The sequence below is a fragment of the Pinus tabuliformis genome, chromosome 8 (assembly GCF_031772625.1).
Source record: "Pinus tabuliformis cultivar Carrire ecotype Pingquan chromosome 8, CPIR1, whole genome shotgun sequence".
In the NCBI taxonomy this organism is placed as follows: Eukaryota; Viridiplantae; Streptophyta; class Pinopsida; order Pinales; family Pinaceae; genus Pinus; species Pinus tabuliformis.
In genome coordinates, this window is record NC_142294.1 from 1,647,913,876 (window position 1) to 1,647,933,340 (window position 19,465).

Consider the following 19,465-nt stretch of genomic DNA (forward strand, 5'->3'; position numbering starts at 1 on the left):
TCAAGCTTGTGCATGTACATGAAGGGTTTTCTTATGCCAAGTGTATTAAATTTGTTGGTTAATTGGTGACATGCCACATTCTTAGTCCACATGGGATTTTTTGTGTGTTCACCCACCAAGAGGGATCAACAATGAAATTATCGATCTTCATGATAAAAGTAACAAGTTGTGGATATTATTATTTTAAAATTTTGTTATTATTTGTAATAAGGAAATGCTTAAAAATGCAAAGAAAGAGAAGAGGGGTCATGCAAGCCCTGCATGACCCCTCTTCTCAATTTGTTATTTTTCAATAAAAATAACGATTAGTTATTGTGGATTACAATTTCTTTATAAACAAATTTTTTAAGCTAAAATTATTTCTTTATTGAATATAAATTTGTTAAACATATTTTTAATTTAAAAATATTTGTTTGTTAAATAAAGAATTGTCTAAATTGTCTATATATATGGATGAATTCACTATACCATGAACATAAAAATATACTTCTTTTAATCATGTGAATATAAGAATATACCGACTTGTTTCATGCAAAAATTAGATTAGTTAATGACTAACAACAGTATTAGAGAATCAAACTAAGGATCCAGATTGCTTGTACATTGTATTGGACTCTTTTATAATCATATGTGAGTACAGCTGAGGTCAAAGTCGCGTCTTATGTTATGATCAAGATCCAGTCTTAAAGATGGTTCATTCTTTTACAGGTCTGAAACAGAGTTCTGAAACATGCTGTGTATACAGATGTTCATTTAGGCTGAGCACATTACATTAACTGTCTCTTCAAATGCTGTTACATTTTATGCAAAACTGGTATATTTTTCATTCAAAACAACTTCAATTCATTTTATCGCCTCAAACATGTCAACCAAAATATCATAGTCTGGTAACTTTGGATGAACGTTAATCACCCTTTGTTTCCCTCTCCCTTGATTACTCCAATTTTGTGGAGGACAAAATTGTGTGTTACAAGTACGTTAATGCTTTTCATTTCTAGGAGCTGGGGTTTTATCTGGGTGCAGTAAACTGAAAATTTCTACATAACTAGCATTTTCATTGACCAGGCCTTTCAGAGAACATTATTTCCCTCTGTGTACTATCCCATAGGTAGGGGTCACAGTGGAAATGTGTACTATCCCATATGTAGGGGTCACAGTGGAAATGGAAAAAGGGTTCCCTGAATTTCAGCAACTATTGCACTTGTTTGGTATGTGTGCCCACAGACTAAACTAGCTCCCATTGCTTGTTGTTGAACGTCTGAATATGTGATTGAATCCAAATTCTGTGGCCATAAATAAAATAACTTATGACAAAAAGAATGGAATGGTCCCAAACCAATATCCTCTCTTAGCAGCATACCCATGACAGCTCGCTGACCAAGCTGATGGAAAACAGATGAACACTGAGATAATAGTTGTCTCGGCTACTACAATTTGGACAGAAGAAACTAGACAATGAAGTAGTTGCAGATGTCTAAATAAAGAAAGATGCACTGTAACTAAGACATGCCGTGACAATCATTACAAATTTTGTGTCCTATAATGGGAGCAAGAACTCGATACATATGGAGTCTCAGCAAGTACTCGATACATATGGAGCCTGGGCATTCAATCAATGAAGCAAAATATTTCACAAGGCCTAAACAGTCAAATACATAACTAAAAGGAGGACATTCCAAAGCAAACTACAAAATTGTAAACAAACTCAGTTCAATACTTCAAACCAGGTTAGTCCATTTAAGTACAGTTCACTATTGAAATTCACAAGGTACACTCCATCAAAGGCAATGACAAGCCACCAACCATTTCATCAAACCAATTTCAAATTATTTTTTTTTTCTCGGTAAAGTCTATTCTATTAAGAAAGTAAAAATATGTACAAAGTGATTACAATTCGAGAGGAGGCCTCAGCCAGTCCTCAGCTGGAAAAACATTGTTTTTACCAAATGACACTTCAGTCGCGATTACATTGAGGTTCTGCATACTAGCTATGACATATCTGAGGGAGTCCGGATCTATATTGCCAACTAAAACCAAAAAGTTTCTGAGGTGGACAAAAACAGATAACTGGGCATGCCAATATTTAGCACTTAACTTCCTATCCCAGCTTTTAAAACCAAAAATACAAAACATGAAAGCAGGATGGCTACACAGCCAGAGATTACTGATCTGAACTAGCATGCTTCGAGGATGAACGCGCCTTCTCCCTTTCCGGACTTGGCGAAGCTAACCAGGTTACACCTCCATCAGCGTCAAGCACTGGCTCGCCGTTGGGATGAGTTACCAGGTGCATGAAACGAGTGTATCCATGAGAAGGACCACCAGAAGGTCCCTCTATCCAAGCTGGAGCCAAATTGGAGTTCTGTTCCTGGACCAAGACATTCTCTTTGACGAAATGCTGTGGCTGAATATGCTCAGAAGCCGGCTGAACTTCATGCTGACTGCCCGCGCGATACACATGCCCTGACAGATCCCCAAGCAGGATGCTGTCATCTTGAGAGGGATCGTTGTCAGAGGGAGCCGAACTGGAGGAATTCCTTTCCTCTTCTGCCACCGAAACAGTAAAATTAATAGTGATGATAGGCCTATTTACCTCACTCCGGAATGAAAAACTAGAAGTCTGAAGAGAACTATTCGGATGAGCTCCCTCGGCTTCCAGCGACTGAGGAGAGGGCGGAATTGCCGAAATCGGATTAACATTTGAGGGAGTCGGATATGCTTGGCCTCCTCTGTGGCCATAATTGCTGCCTCGCCGTGGAATGCCTCGCCTGCGCATTATAACTGCGGGCACAGAGAGCTTATACAAGCAGAGAGAGCTTCGATGACTTAACACAGAAGGAATGCTATGGAACTCCTGGAGCCTACCGAACCAGACATACCACACACTGCGGCAAGACGAGAGCTGCATTGTATTTAAGAACCAAGGAGCATTAATGCCATAGCTTGGTAACAGTACCCAGAGCCCCTGCGCCTTCATTGCTACCATGCGTGAGGTGAAGTATAACAGGTTTCGATACAGCGCCATATTAATTGTGAATGCCTTGAGCTTGTAAATGCCATCAACCTCCTGTACCTTACAGCACGCCTGTCTGCCAGCACGCATGCCAGCTGTTGTATCGGTGATGCATGACATGGTTATCTGGAGAGTGCACCCACATCCGGGTAACCAATTTCAAATTATTACCGTGAAGAATATCGTTGAAATCTCTCTTGGGGTCACTTCATTAGTTGCAAGTTGCAACACACTAACTGCTAAAGGCAATTCCATTTTAGATTGATGAACTGGTGTATCTAATCAGGATCTGCAATCCACTAAACCCTAACCAAATGTGTTTTCAGAGAAACGCCTGGTATGCTAATGGGAATTCGACCACTCAGATCACTTCATTAAGCTGAATTGCCAAATCTGTTTCAGATAGCTTGCTAGTGCACTATTACCGGAGTCACCCTAAACCCTAACCAAATGTGTTTTCAAAGAAACGCCTGGTATGCTAATGGGAATTCGACCACTCAGATCACTTCATTAAGCTGAATTGCCAAATCTGTTTCAGATAGCTTGCTAGTGCACTATTACCGAAGTCACCCCTACAGTTCATCCATTGATAGTCTACTGCTACAACGATATCTTTACTGCAGAATATGTCAGCTTCATGCCAAACTTTTTTTAAGACCTCATGCAATGGTCTATTACCCTCTTGGGGTGTGCCACAACGATATCTTTACTGCAGAATATGTCAGCTTCATGCCAAACTTTTTTTAAGACCTCATGCAATGGTCTATTACCCTCTTGGGGTGTGCCTAGTGCCTCATGAGGGTGGTAAATGTAGTCATGTAGTTATGAGGCCTCTTGGACTACTATCTTTCATCACTTTAGATAAATTATTAAAACACCAACATTGCAAAGTCTATCCATCAATGTGCTCTGTGTAACATCATCAAGGCTCGAGGCATACTCTGGAATCTCATAAAAGATCTGTTAAACTTTGTCTTGCCTTTCATGCTTACAGAGTCCATCTATTGCCCGTGATGCTTACAGAGTCTATCTATTAATGTTGTAAAGCGAACTAGGTCAGGCATGCAACCTTTCTCCAACATCTCTACAAGGAACTCCCTGCCTTTTTCTAGATTACCCACCTTGCAAAACCCCTCTATAAATGTATTATATGTGATATCATTAGGTTCATCACCTATTTCAGCCATAACATCTAACAATTGTAGAGCTTCTTGAAGCTTCCCTTCTTTGCAAAGACCAGCAATAAGAACAGTGTATGTGATAACACTGGATTGTTCCCCTTATCCAGCATCTCATGAAGTACTTTGGTGGCCTCCTTCCACTGCCCTTCCTTGACAAGGCCAGCGATAAATGCATTGTATGTGACAACATTAGGCAATATGTTTTTGTTGTGCATTCCATAGAAGAACTTCCTAGCCTCCTCCTAGCCTCCTCCAACTTGCCTCCCTTACAGAAACCATCAATAAGTACACTGTATGTGACAGCATTTGGGCAGATGTCTCTGTCGGACATTTCATAGAAGAGCTTCATAGCCTCCTCCAACTTGCCTCCCTTACAGAAACCATCGATAAGCGCACTGTATGTGACAGCATTTGGGTAGATGTCTCTGTCGGTCATTTCATAGAAGAGATTCGTAGCCTCCTCCAACTTGCCTTCCTTACAGAAACCATCAATAAGCACACTGTATGTGACAACATCAGGGCATATGTTTCTGTCTGACATTTCATAGAAGAGCTTCATAGCCTCCTCCAACTTGCCTCCCGTACAGAAACCATCAATAAGCGCATTGTATGTCTCTGTCGCACATTTCATAGAAGAGATTCGTAGCCTCCTCCAACTTGGCTCCCTTACAGAAGCCGTCAACAATCACATTGTATGTGACAACATTGGGGTATATGTTCCTGTCGGGTATTTCATAAAAGAGCTACATAGCCTCCTCCAACTTACCGTTCTTACAGAAACTATCAATTAAAGCAGTAAATGTAATAACATCGGGGTTATGCCCTTCTTTTAACATCCGATAGAGTAGTTGATTGGCCTCTTTGAGCGTACCTTCTTTGCAGAAACCATCAATTAAAGCAGTAAATGTAATAGTGTCAGGCTCATGACCCCGTTGCAGCATAACAGCTATCAATCCAAAAGCCTCGTGAGTTTTCCCTCTCTTGCAGAGCCCATGTATGAGGGTGCTATATGTAAAAAGATTAGGAAGCTGTCGTTTGTTCACCATTTGATTGAACAGTTTGACAGCATCCTCCGTCCTGCCCGTCCTGCAAAGCCCTTTGATAAGGGTACTGAATATTACGACATTTGGAATATAGCCATGTGCTTCCATTCCTTCAAACACTTTGAAAGCATAATGCATTCTACCTGTTTCACAGTGACAGTTGCTAACAATGCTCAGAGAAATGAGATTTGGAATAATGTCTGCTTCAACAATAAGTCTGTAAACACGCTACGCTGATTGATATCGGTTCCGTCAGACTAGGCTACTTAACAAAAGATTGCAGGTGATGATGGTGGGATTAGATTTAGCTGCAAGCAGATGGCTGAAGGTCTCCACTGCCTCCGTAAGTCTGTTGGTCTGGCAGAGTGTTTTAATGTGCGAGTCGCCACTGGTATTCAAGGTGTGGAAGGAGCGTTGAGAATTCTTCCTGCCCCATATGCAAAGCATAGACCTCCTTGCAGGCGCCATCATCGCCATTGGGTTGAGGTAAGCAGATGAGATTGAAATTGCTTGCCGTGTGACCCACTCTGGAAGCCCTAAAGCCTGTGGAAATAGACCAACCCAAACGAGCATTCATACATCAATCCTGTGCAAATATATCAATTATCGCCTCAGACATGTCAACCAAATTATCATAGTCTGGTAACTTTGGATGAACCCTTTGTTGCCCTCTTCCTTGATTACTCCAATTTTGTGGAGGAAAAAATTGTGCGTTACAAGTAGGTTAATTTTTTTCATTTCTAGGAGCTGGGGTTTTATCTGGGTGCAGTAAAGTGAAAATTTCTACAGAAGTAGCATTTTCATTGACCAGGCCTTTCAGAGAACATTATTTCCCTGTGTACTATCCCATACTTAGGCGTCACAGTGGAAATGGAAAAAGGGTTCCCTGAATTCCAGCAACTATTGCACTTGTTTGGTATGTGTGCCCATAGACTAAACTAGCCCCCATTGCTTGTCGTTGAACATTTGGATATGTGATTGAATCCACATTCCTTGGCCATAAATAAAATAACTTATGACAAAAAGAATGGAATGGTCCCCAACCGATATCCTCTCATGACAGCTCGCTGACCAAGGTGATGGACAACAGATGGACACTGAGATAATAGTTGTCTCGGCTACTACAATTTGGACAGCAGAAACTAGACAGTGAAGTAGTTACAGATGTCTAAATAAAAAAAGATGCACTGTAACTAAGACATGCTGTGACAATCATTACAAATTGTGTCATATAATGGGAGCACGTACTCGATACATATGGAGTCTCAACATGTACTAGATAGATATGGAGCCTGGGCATTCAATCAATGAAGCAAAATATTTCACAAGGCCTAAACAGTCAAATACATAACAAAAAGGAAAGGAGGACATTCCAAAGCAAACTACAAAATTGTAAACAAACTCAGTTCAATACTCCAAACCAGGTTAGTCCATTTAAGTACAGTTCACTATTGAAATTCACAAAGTACACTCTATCAAAGGCAATGACAAGCCACTAACCATTTCATCAAACCAATTCCAAATTATTACCGTGAAGAATATCGTTGAAATTTTTCTTGGGGTCACTTCATTAGTTGCAAGTTGCGACACACTAACTGCTAAAGGCAATTCCATTTTAGATTGATGAACTGGTGTATCTAATCAGGATCTGCAATCCACTAAACTCTAACCAAATGTGTTTTCAGAGAAACACCTGGTATGCTAATGGGAATTCGACCACTCAGATCACTTCATTAAGCTGAATTGCCAAATCTGTTTCAGATAGCTTGCTAGTGCACTATTACCGAAGTCACCCCTACAGTTCATCCATTGATAGTCTGCTGCTACAGCGATATCTTTACTGCAGAATATGTCAGCTTCATGCCAAACTTTTTTAAGACATCATGCAATGGTCTATTGCCCTCTTGGGGTGTGCCTAGTCCCTCCATGAGGGTGGTAAATGTAGTCATGTAGTTATGAGGCCTCTTGGACTGCTATCTTTCATCACTTTAGATAACTTATTAAGATTACCAACATTGCAAAGTCCATCCATCAATGTGCTGTATGTAACATCATCAAGGCTCGAGGCATACTCTGGAATCTCATAAAAGATCTGTTAAACTTTGTCTTGCCCATGATGCTTACAGAGTCCATCTATTAATGTTGTAAAGCGAACTAGGTCAGGCATGCAACCTTTCTCCACCATCTCTGCAAGGAGCTCCCTGGCTTTTTCTAGATTACCCACTTTGCAAAACCCCTCTATAAGTGTATTATATGTGATATCATTAGGTTCATCACCTATTTCAGCCATAACATCTAACAATTGGAGAGCTTCTTGGAACTTCCCTTCTTTGCAAAGACCAGCAATAAGAACATTATATGTGATAACACACGGATTGTTCTCCTTATCTAGCATCTCCTGAAGTACTTCGGTGGCCTCCTTCCACTGCCCTTCCTTAATGAGGCCAGCGATAAATGCAGTGTATGTGACAACATCAGGCAATATGTTCTTGTTGTGCATTTCATAGAAGAACTTCCTAGCCTCCTCCAACTTGCCTCCCTTACAGAAACCATCGATAAGTACACTGTATGTGACAGCATTTGGGCAGATGTCTCTGTCGGACATTTCATAGAAGAGCTTCATAGCCTCCTCCAACTTGCCTCCTTTACAGAAACCATCAATAAGCACACTGTATGTGACAACATCAGGGCATATGTTTCTGTCTGACATTTCATAGAAGAGCTTTATAGCCTCCTCCAACTTGGCTCCCTTACAGAAGCCGTCAATAAGCACATTGTATGTGACAACATTGGGGTATATGTTTCTGTCGGGCATTTCATAGAGGAGCTTCATAGCCTCCTCCAACTTGCCTCCCTTACAGAAACCATCGATAAGCGCACTGTATGTGACAGCATTTGGGCAGATGTCTCTGTCGGACATTTCATAGAAGAGCTTCATAGCCTCCTCCAACTTGCCTCCCTTACAGAAACCATCGATAAGCGCACTGTATGTGACAGCATTTGGGCAGATGTCTCTGTCGGACATTTCATAGAAGAGATTCGTAGCCTCCTCCAACTTGCCTCCTTTACAAAAACCATCAATTAAAGCAGTAAATGTAATAACATTGGGGTTATGACCTTCTTTTAACATCAGATACAGTAGTTGATTGGCCTCGTGTAGCTTACCTTCCCTGCAGAGTCCATCCATGAGGGTATTAAATGTAATAGTGTTGGGCTCATGACCCTGTTGCAGCATAACAGCTATCAATCCAAAAGCCTCGTGAGTTTTTCCTCTCTTGCATAGCCCATGTATTAGCGTGCTATATGTAAAAAGATTAGGAAGCTGTCGTTTGTTCACCATTTGTTTGAACAGATTAATAGCATCTTCCGTTCTGCCCGTCCTGCAAAGCCCTTTGATGAGGGTACTGAATATTACGACATTTGGAATATAGCCATGTGCTTCCATTCCTTCAAACACTTTGAAAGCATAATCCATTCTACCTGTTTCACAGTGACAGTTGATAACAATGCTCAGAGAAATGAGATTTGGAATAATGTCTGCTTCAACCATAAGTCTGTAAACACGCAATGCTGATTGATGTCGGTTTCGTCGGACTAGGCTACTTAACAAAAGATTGCAGGTGGTGATGGTGGGAATAGATTTAGCTGAAAGCAGATGGCTGAAGGTCTCCACTGCCTCCGTAAGCCTGTTGGTCTGGCAGAGTGTTTTAATGTGCGAGTCGCCACTGGTATTCAAGGTGTGGAAGGAGCGTTGAGAATTCTTCCTACCCCATATGCAAAGCATAGACCTCCTCGCAGGCGCCATCATCGCCATTGGGTTGAGGTAAGCAGATGAGATTGAAATTGCTTGCTCTGGAAGCCCTAAAGCCTGTGGAAATAGACCAACCCAAAGGATAAAAGTAAATATATGCAGCTTCCTGGCTTAGGAGCCTCTTTCATAAGCATCTTTGGACAGTGTCGATAGTAAAAATCAACTGAACATTTCTATTTGTATAATATTATAATTGGAACTTGGAACTCATAAAGGTTTTTTAATCTTTTTGGTTCAAACTTTTTTGCCAAATTTTTTTGGTTTTAAAATGAGTTTTTTTTTCATATATAATTTTAAAAATTTCAAAAACACTTAGATTGTGAAAAAGTTCACGACAAGCCATCTTTACAAAATTATCCGCCAATTAAACTAAAAAATAAACCAAAAAACCTTCCTAAAAGTCGATACATCAGTCCTGTGCAAATACATCAATTAATTCTTCTTTATTTTTGGTCGGCCTTTCCCATCAATCCATGAATATGGATCCAAATGTCTTAGGGATTTTTCTGGCTTGGAAGCCACGACCCAACTCTAAACTTAAATGATGAAATCAAGAAACTATCTTTTGTAAATCTGATGAGCCAACTCATTAATAGTTAATTTATGAAATGTGATTGGAAGTAATGGTGTAGACCAGATTGAAGCCAGTTACTAGTAGTTAATTTATCGGATGCACATTTATGAGATATGACTAAAGGTGGTGGAATAGAGGAAATGATGCCCTTTTCTCCTAGCACATCAAGGAGACGGGCACACAGACATATATATGAAGCCATAACTAAAGAAGTTGGCTCTAGTTGCTCATTGGTTGGTTGGTTCTCATGGGCTCTCATTGTTTATCATAGAAGAAAAAGTGGTGTTTGAGCTTGAGTAAGTGATGTAGAGGAGGTAAAGAATATCGGCTCAAGGAAGTAATGTCAAGGAGTAAGCAATATTGTCCCAAGAAAGTGATGACGTGGATATAAAGAATATTGACCCGGGGAATGTATTACTGGGGAACTAAAGCATGTATCAATACATGTATGGTTAGTGTACCATGTGGACCCACATGTGGCAGTGTTGTGGCACCATGTGAACTAGGCATGGCCATGTGGGTGCCACATGTTGAAAATCATATATTTTATTCTTCGCTGCCGAAAACCTTGAATCTCGTTGGGTCGGTGAGATAATGGAACTAGGTCCAGTATTTAATACCCAAAATTAAAATACAACTATTTAAAATAATTCACTCACTCATCAATCACCATCAATTTCTATGTTAAGACAAGAAGGAAAAGCAGTGAAGTCAAAGGAGAGAGAATGAGGTCAAAGGAGAGAGAAGATGAAAATTTTTCAGCCTAGTTTTGAGAATTTTCTTGAAGTAATGTAGGCCTGAAATTTCAACAGTCAAAATTTTAGGAGTTGACTAGATTTCAAATGTTAAACTAGCATTGAATTTTGTTGACTTTGACTTGATTGGATGAGACTTGGAGGAGGGTTAACTTGTGTCTTTGTGGAAGTGTTGGCCTTGGTCTTAGGTCTTGGACATTTCACTTCAATCTAATTCTATAAGAAGAGGATTATTTGGGTTTTCCCCCTTGTGGGGTTTTTCCCTAGATGGGATGCTACATCTTTGTGTTCTTTATCTCTTGTGATCTTCATGTTTTGTACTTTTGGTAATTACTTGATGAATAAGAAGCACATAAAATTTAATAAAGCCAACAAACATTCACAAGTAATTATCATGATAGAGAAATTAACCCTATTCGACTAGCATCTTAATTTCTCAACACTAAAATTATGCCTAGGCTAAAACCTCAAAACCCTAATGTTGCATTGGATGGTAATATAACCAAAGTTTTGGCTATAGTAAATGTACAAATGCATATTTTGGAGATAGCAAAGTTGGGGCCTCCAAGGAGGCAAATCAGTAAGGCTTTCAAATTTGAAGAAGAGCCCAAGGACCCTTCAGTGATTTTACAAAACATGTATATTGATAAGAAGAATGGAGGAAATGAACCATTTTTGTTGTCCTTCGTGATCAACAATCTCATCTTGCATAATTGAATGCTTGATTTTGATGCCTCTCCAAATGTAATGCCTCTGAGAGTCATTTCTCAATTGGGGATGGACATCACCAGGCCTTACAAAAATGTGTGTGGTTTTGATTCAAAATCTACACCCGTAAATGGCCTTATGAAAGATGTCAAGGTGTCTTTGGTAGCTAATAAAGATATATTTGTGTCGATGGATATTGTAATCATTGATGAGCCTGATGCTTAGTGTATGTTATTATAAAGAAAATGATGTGCCTCAATTGGAGGGAATTACAAATGGACTTTTCATATGTGATCGTACCTACCTTTGCTAGGACACCATTTGTTTTGTATAGAATACCACAAATGCTTTGGAAATTATGGAGTCGTTTGTTAGTTTTTAGCATCGCATGATGTTCTAGCCACGAAATTTGGTGGAGAGGCTAGAATGCATGAGATCTCCAAAACCCAGAAATCGTTTCCAGAAATTCTACCTAGAAGTGTCTCAATTAGATTATTAGCCGATTTTTAAATATTTTCTAAGTCTAAACTTAGGGAATATGGTTAATTAATCAATATTAATTGAGATAAGGTGAGAATAATCTAGAAACTCACTTGTATATATCCATAGATGATCCTATCCATTGATTAAGTTTTAATCTTGGTCATTGGTGCTCCAACAATGGATAATAAGAGGAGATTGACATGGTGATGGAGAATACACTAGAGTTACTTGGAGAATTTGATTTTCCAGAGTAGCAGCAGTTAGGTGTGGAAGAGTTTAAGCTTCAGTGAGGCAGAAGAGTGTTAAAAATGGCAAAAATAAATTCCAAATTAATTTGTCCTTGAATTAAATTGTGAATTAAAATCGAGTTCTATTCTCATAGAAACTTGTAAATAGTTAATTAAGTTAAATTGACTTAATTGACTTAGGAAATTCGAGTTGGAAGTCTATCTGGAGTGACCCCTAAATTTTAGGGGTCCAGATTGATTTCAAGAGTTGTAATTAGATATCTCTATCCAACTGAGTTATAGTCAGTTAAACTTGTTCTAATTGTTGGAGGAACTAGTAGAGGTCTAGTAGTGAGTTGGTGCATCAGTGCATCCTCAGTGCCACACCAGCTAACTAAAGATTCACTCATAAATAACTCATGCATGTCGGTTCAAAGGAAGACCCAGTTGAGACTAGAGTATAGGGACAATGTACTATTAGTTGTATAATTTTCCGAGTTGTACAGATGGTGCATGCAATCAGTTGAGGAGCTAAGTTTGGATTGCGCAGTATGGAAGAAGAATTTCCCAATTAAATATGGGCTAATTCCTCTAGGAATTGCGCAAGAAAGTAGGCGCTTGGCATGCAACATATTTGGATAGGTGTTGGCTTGAGATGGCTTGTGAGGCAGAGAGTTAGATCATACTTGTGTAGGAATTGTTCTAATGAGAAGAAGCATTGTATATTCTTCTCATATCTTCTGGTTAATGCAATATAGATAGTTGGGGTTTTGAGCAGTTGCTTTCCCCAGAGAAATATTGTGTTATGTGCCATTGATATTCTTCCTCTTTCTACTTATTGTTTTCATCGATCATTTGCAATTTCCGTTGAGGAGAGTAGAGTAGATTCTTGTCTTATGTTTTAGAAAATTACATGAGCCGTTGATCTCAAGAAAAATCTACATGGTATCAGAGCTTAAGACAATATAGAAGAGGAGATTTCGGGTTTGTTGTGCAAGTGAAATTCTAATTTGTAGTTCATACTTCAAAGTCGGAAAATGGCTTTCCACTATTTGAGACTTGAGTATGCCTTGGAAGGCAGCTCGAATTACATAGCCTGGAAGGACAGGATGGAAGCAGTGCTAGAAGACAATGGCCTCAAGGAATTCATTGATCAAGACGTTACTAAGCCTCCAACATTGGATTCTAAAGATCTCGCTGAATGGAGAAAGTGTGTATTAAAGGCGAGGTATATTATCATTGAGGGAGTTCGAGACCACATTGTCTCGAGTCTCCATGGCAAGGAAACTCCATATGCTATGTGGAAGGCATTGACAGACCTGTTTTAGAAAAGAAGTGACCATAGGAAGTTGGCATTGAAGGACAAACTCAGAAAGATCAAAATGGAGAAGGGAGACTCAATTCCGAAATACTTGACCAAGTTCACTCATTGTCGTGATGAGCTTGGAAGTGTTGGGATTACTATTTCCGGGGATGATATGGTGAACCTAGTTCTTCTAGGACTTCCCAAGAGTTGGCAAAGTTATCAAGACTTTGTCAATGGGAGGGAGAAGCCACCGTATTAGGAACGAATGTGGTCAGATTTGGGGTAGGAAGAGATTCAGAGGAATACTAGAGATGGATCATCATCAAAGACTGATGATGAGGAAAATTATGCCTTAGTGAGTAAGGAAAAGGAAGGGAAGGGGAAGGCATCCCATTCCAAATTGGATTCTTGTCATGGAGGCAAGAAGAAGGACATGTAGAAAGTCAAGTTCTTTCATTGTCACGAGCTAGGACATTTTTCTACAAATTTTTCGCTCAAGAAGGCCAATAAGAAGCCCTTAGCAGGAGAGGTAGGTGAGGCTCTTGCCTCACAATTCGAATTGGACTTTACCCTCATCACATGTATGGTGTCATCGATGACGAGTAGTGTATGGTACCTAGACAATGGAGCTTCTTTCCATAGGGCAGGTAATAAGGAGCTCTTTAGTGACTTGGAGGAGAAGGATCCGTATGCATATCGAGATGGGTGATGACAAGAGGTATAGTGCTATTGGTCTTAGTACAATTACCTTTCAGAGGGAGTTGGGTGCTCCCCTCACTTTGAGATATGTTATGTATGTTCTTGGGTTGAAGAAGAACTTGGTATTTGTTGCCATGTTGGAGGATAGAGGCTATGATGTGATCTTTAGTAAGGGAAAGGTGTTCCTTCATCACATAGCCACGGGATAGGTAAAGAGGATAGGTATTCGGGTGAAGAATCTCTACAAGTTGGAGGTAGAAGATTGTGCACAGGCGGTTGGGCCACTTGCATCATGGCGCTTTGAAAATCATGGAGCAAATTTCTACTGGTCTTTTAAAAGGTACACTAGAGCAAGTTGACACATACAAAGGGTATACTTTGGGAAAATACACCAAAGCTTCCTTTCAAAAAAAAGACAGTCGAGCACAGGTGATCCTCGATCGAATCCATTTAGATGTGTGTGGACCGTTCTCAACAACATCCATAACCAAGCACATGTATTATGTTATATTTGTTGATGTTTTTTCTTGTAAATGTTGGATCTTCTTCATACAGAAGAAAGATCAAACTTTTGCAATTTTTTGTGAATTTAAAGAATTGGTCAAGAAAGATATTGGCAAGAAGGCTAAAGCTCTCAGGAGTGATAACAGTGGTGAGTATGTTTGATTGAGTTTAAAACATTTTTTGGGGCAAAAGGAATTTGATGAGAGTTGACAACACCTCATAATCCACAGCGGAATGGGGTGGTTAAAAGGAATAATAGAAGCATTGTAGGGTAACACAGGCGATGTTACATGATCAGGGCCTACCACTACACTTGTGGGTTGAGGCATGTAACACAACTATTTATTTGCAGAACAAAAGCCCTCATCGAATTCTTGGGATGAGTACACCAGAGGAGGCTTTCTTAGGGAAAAGACCAGATGCAGGTCACTTCAGGATTTTTGGATCATCGGTATATTTCCATGTGACCAAAGATGCACGGATAAGCTTGAGCCGACAATAGAGTTGGGGATATTTGTGGGGTACACTGATACACCTCACAACTATCGAGTGTACTTCCGACCAACAAGATGGCAGTGGTTCACACGGATTTAAAATTCGACGAAGAGAAGGCCATGAGATGTTCTCTTGAGAGGGAGCTTTAGCTACATGCGGTTGAGGAGATTTTAGCTCCTAAGGAGGAACCCCATATTATTGTGGAGCAACCACATGCAGAGGATCCGAGAGTGGAGACATCCACTTAGGCAGAGTCTTCCAGAGATGGGAGAAAGATCACCAGAGAGGCTGATAGGTTATTGCATGATGCAAGAGAGAATGTGGGAGCACCCACATCACAATGCAGGCATAGGAGGTCACTTGAGAGGTACACTAGATACACAGCTCTTATGAGCGAATGTGTTGAGATAAAGCCATCTTCTTTTGAGGAGGCAGTGCAATAACCAGTTTGTGATGATGCCATGGGGGAGTAGTATGACTCCATTGTTCATAACAGTGTTTTGGATGTGGTCCCAAGACCGGCATACAATTCAGTGGTGAGTTCCCAATGGCTTTACAAGGGAAAGCAAGCAACAGATGGTAGTGTGGAGAAACATAAGGCCAGGTTTGTGGCCCGAGGCTTTTCTCAGGTAGAGGGGATTGATTACAATGACACCTTTGCTCCTACTACAAGGTACCCATCACTCAGATCCATTTTTGCACTGTCAGCGCAGATGGGTTGGAAGATACATCAGATGGATGTAAAGACAACCTTCCTTAATGGCATGATTGAGGAAGAGGTGTATATTGAGCAGCATGAAGGTTTTGAGACCTTTGACCATTAGTCACATGTGTGCTGACTCAAGCGAGCATTGTATGGGCTGAAGCAAGCACCCTGTTCTTGGTACACCATGATCGATAGCTACTTCACCAGGTTAGGCTTAATCAAAAGTGAAGCAGATGCAAACTTGTACCATATTGTGGTGGAAGGTAATTTTTTTATTATTGTTTGATATGTCGACGATTTGATTCTGATAGGTGGATATAAGTTGATCAAGTATTGTAAATAGGATTTTGCAAGAGAGTTTGAAATGAAGGACTTGGGGCTCATGCACTACTTTTTGGGCATGTAAGTATGGCAAGGTGATGGGGAACTATTTGCCTCTCAGGGAAAGTATGCCAACAAGATACTGAGGGGCTTCCGCATGGAAAGCAGTAAACCCATGGAGACTCCTCTAGCAGGTAACTGGAGGAAGGAGGATGCTACTTCAAGTGAAGTAGTGGAAGCTATTGTTTACAGACAGCTTGTGGGTTCACTCATGTATTTGGTGAACACACGACCAGACATGTGTTATGCAATTAACCAACTTAGTCAAGCGATGGTTAGGCCAACCAATATGTATTGGAAGGCGGCAAAGCATGTGTTGAGATACTTCAGAGGCACTACTCAATATGGATTGTTGTACAGTCGGATAGAGGGAGTGAAGCTTCAAGGCTTCACCGATGCAGATTGGGCAGGGAATCCATTCGACAAGAAGAGAACATTAGGAGGGATCTTCAGTATTGGCTCAACAGTTGTTTCTTGGTACAACATGAAATAGATGTCAGTTGAACTTAGTTCAACAAAGACATAGTACATGGTTGCTAGTCAAGCAGCTTGTGAGGCTATCTGGATGAGGAAGATTCTGGTTGGTTTGTTTGGTCAATAGATGAATCCAACTATGATTTTTTGTGAAAATCAGAGTTGTATCAGACTCTCTAAAAATCTAGTTTTTCATGATCGGTCCAAGAATATTGATATCTGGTATCATCATCTTTGAGATTGTGTGAAGAGGAGGATTATGTTGTTGGAGTACATTCCCACAGAGGAGCAGGATGCAGACATTTTGACAAAGGCATTGTTAATATTTAAATTAAAGTTTCAGAAAGACAGAATCGGGGTAGATGATAATCCCTTTCTTGTTGAGAGGGAGTGTTAAAAATGGCAACAATAAATTCCAATTTAATTTGTCCTTGAATTAAATTGTTAATTAAAATCGAATTATATTCTCATAGCAACTTGTAAATAGTTAATTAAGTTAAATTGACTTAATTGAATTTGAAAATTCGAGTTGGAAGTTTATCTGGAGTCATGTAAGTGTGATCCCTAAATTTTAGGGGTCCAAATTGAGTTCATTGGAGTTGTAATTAGATAACTCAGTCCAACTGAGTTATAGTCATTTAAACTAGTTCCAACTATTGGAGGAACTAGTAGAGGTCTACTAGTGAGTTGGTGCACCAATGCATCCTCAATGCCACACCAGCTAACTAAAGATTCACTCATAAATAAATCATGCATGTTAGTTTAGAGGAAGACCTGGTTGAGACTAGAGTGCATGGATAGTGTATTGTCAGTTGTATAATTTTTCGAGGTGTACAGATGGTGCATGCAATCAGTTGAGGATGTAAGTTTGGATTGCATAGTTATGGAAAAAGGATTTCACAATTAAATATGGGCTAATTCCTCTAGGAATTGCAAAAGGAAGTAGGGGCTTGGCAGGCAACAAATTTGGCTAAGTGTTGGCTTGAGCTCGCTTGTGAGGTAGAGAATTAGATCATACTTGTGCAGAAACTGTTCTAGTGAGAACAAGCATTGTATTTTCTTATAATATCTTTTGGTTAATGCAATATAGATAGTAGGGGTTTTGAGCAGTTGCTTTCCCCAGAGAAATATTGTGTTATGTGCCATTGATATTCTTCCTCTTTCTGCTTATTGTTTTCATTGATCATTTTTGGTTTCCGTTGAGAAGAGTAGAGTAGATTCTTGTCTTTTGTTTTAGAAAATTACTTGAGTTGTTGAATCTACAGAAAAACATACAAAGAGATAGCGAGGGGAAGGGACAGTGATCTAGAGGAAGTTATCTAGATCCGGAGAGGTAGTAGCAAGAGGGTCGAGTTATTCCCTGTGAGGCAGCATAGAGGGATAAACAGTTGCTTCAGAAAGGCAGTAGCAAGAGGTCCTAATTATTCCCAATGAGGCAACATAGAGGACTACACAGTTGATTCAGAAAGGCAGTTCGATTTAGGTGAGGAAAAATTCGTTCTGAGTTCCAGAGGCCAGGAAAGTCTTCCAGAGAATCGGAGAGATGATTTCCTTAGTAGAGATAGGAAGAACAACTTCATCAAGGGTAGATTCGATCCACACGTGTGGGAGACAGGCCAGAGGCAGTGCAGAAGGGCTCATGTTAGGGTTTGGGTGGCCAATTTTATGAAGGTAAGTTGTGTCAGGATTACTTGTGGAGGAAGGGTAATACCCTTCAATAATTTGTCCCAGATTTTCATGTTGTGGACTTGCATTTTTAGGCATCCAGATTGTACTCATATTTTTCACTACTGGATAATAATAAAATCCTTCACTACTGCACTGATTTTCCGAAGTTAGGTTTTGCTAGTATTTTCTCAGATTCTAGTGCTATTATTTCCGTAGTATTTTATTTTTGAAGGTTTTAGTGTGATTTATTTGATATTTGTCATAGTAGATAAATTGTTAAAATAATTAACAATTAGAAAAATAAATTCCAGTTGCTCCAATATGATTCCAGTTTTGGAATTTTCACATAGTATCAGAGCATAAGTGATCAGCCGAGAAGCTCATAAGTGGAAGAAAGAATTTCGCTGCTCAAGAGGAGCAGCAAGCCGAAATTCTAGAGACAACGCAGTGCTTAAAGAGGCAAGCCAAATTGTTGGGGCAATAGTTCGATTTTTAGTTACAGGGGTGAAGAAAATTCGATTTGCCCAAAAGAGTGATTCTAACTGTTAGAGGCAGTAGTTTCAACTCATATTTTTGTTGGACATTTTATGCTGAATGGGTGGTTGTGTAAGTGTTGGCATTGATGCCTTGCCTCAGGGGGAGATTGTTGGACATCTGCTGGTGAATGGGTGGCTATGTAAGTGTTGGAATTGATGTCAAACAAGGGTCAGAATGATTATTGGGTGTTTGGGAGGAATCCCATGGTTGTTGAAGTGCTTTATAGAAAATCATCACAATAGTAGGCTTACTAAAGAAGCCAAAAAATGAGGATTAGAGTGATGGTCCAGATGGAACTCCATGGTAGTTACAGGCTTCTTGTAGAAAATCATCATAGTAGAAGGCTTACTGAAGAAGCCATAAAATGATTACCCTGGTGATTGAGAGTTTAGCTTCCTAAGCACAAAGTAAAGAAAAGTCAAGGAGTAGAAATATTTACATCCATCTCATATGTAGAAAATGTACTCAAATACTACATCAGACCCCATCCAATGCAAAGTTCTCTGGAAAATTTTTCCTACAATATGCGGAAGTTCAGAAATGGATTCCTGGATCAAAAGATATGGGCTGTTGAAGTTCATGGTTGTGAAGCCTTAGGAAGGAAGGCATATCTACATATCAGAGGTTCGTGATATACTAAATCTGGATACCAGTCATTGGGGATCGGAATGTCGGAGGTTAGAATGTCAGTGTATCAGTGTATTGGAGGTTCCAAATATCGGCACATCGTCATATCGGCGATCTGGACACCAGTAATCGACGCATCTAAATATCAGAGGTCAGCGTATCGGTGCATCGAAACATCAGAGGTCAGTGTATCGACATATCGGAATATCAAAGGACCGTGAAAACGGGGTATCAAAACTTCTCAAATGTGGTACACTAAGAAGTTACAATAGT

The 19,465-nt window shown here is 39.9% G+C and overlaps 2 protein-coding genes across 2 annotated transcripts in view; both read right to left on the reverse strand.

The window, feature by feature from the left end:
• The window catches only part of LOC149242491 (uncharacterized), a 29,474-nt gene extending 24,027 nt beyond the window's left edge, over nucleotides 1–5,447 (reverse strand). Inside the window, 4 exon segments of the mRNA XM_089370854.1 lie at nucleotides 2,166–3,139; nucleotides 4,018–4,235; nucleotides 4,456–4,877; nucleotides 4,942–5,447. Coding sequence (XP_089226980.1) covers nucleotides 2,166–3,139; nucleotides 4,018–4,235; nucleotides 4,456–4,877; nucleotides 4,942–5,375 — 2,048 coding nt within the window. The 5' untranslated portion in view covers nucleotides 5,376–5,447.
• A 1,225-nt stretch (nucleotides 5,448–6,672) lies between these two features.
• Nucleotides 6,673–19,465, reverse strand: part of LOC149242492 (uncharacterized) — a 46,580-nt gene continuing 33,787 nt past the window's right edge. The window contains exon 2 of the mRNA XM_089370855.1: nucleotides 6,673–9,154. Coding sequence (XP_089226981.1) covers nucleotides 7,333–9,154 — 1,822 coding nt within the window. The 3' untranslated portion in view covers nucleotides 6,673–7,332. The remainder of the gene's footprint in view (nucleotides 9,155–19,465) is intronic.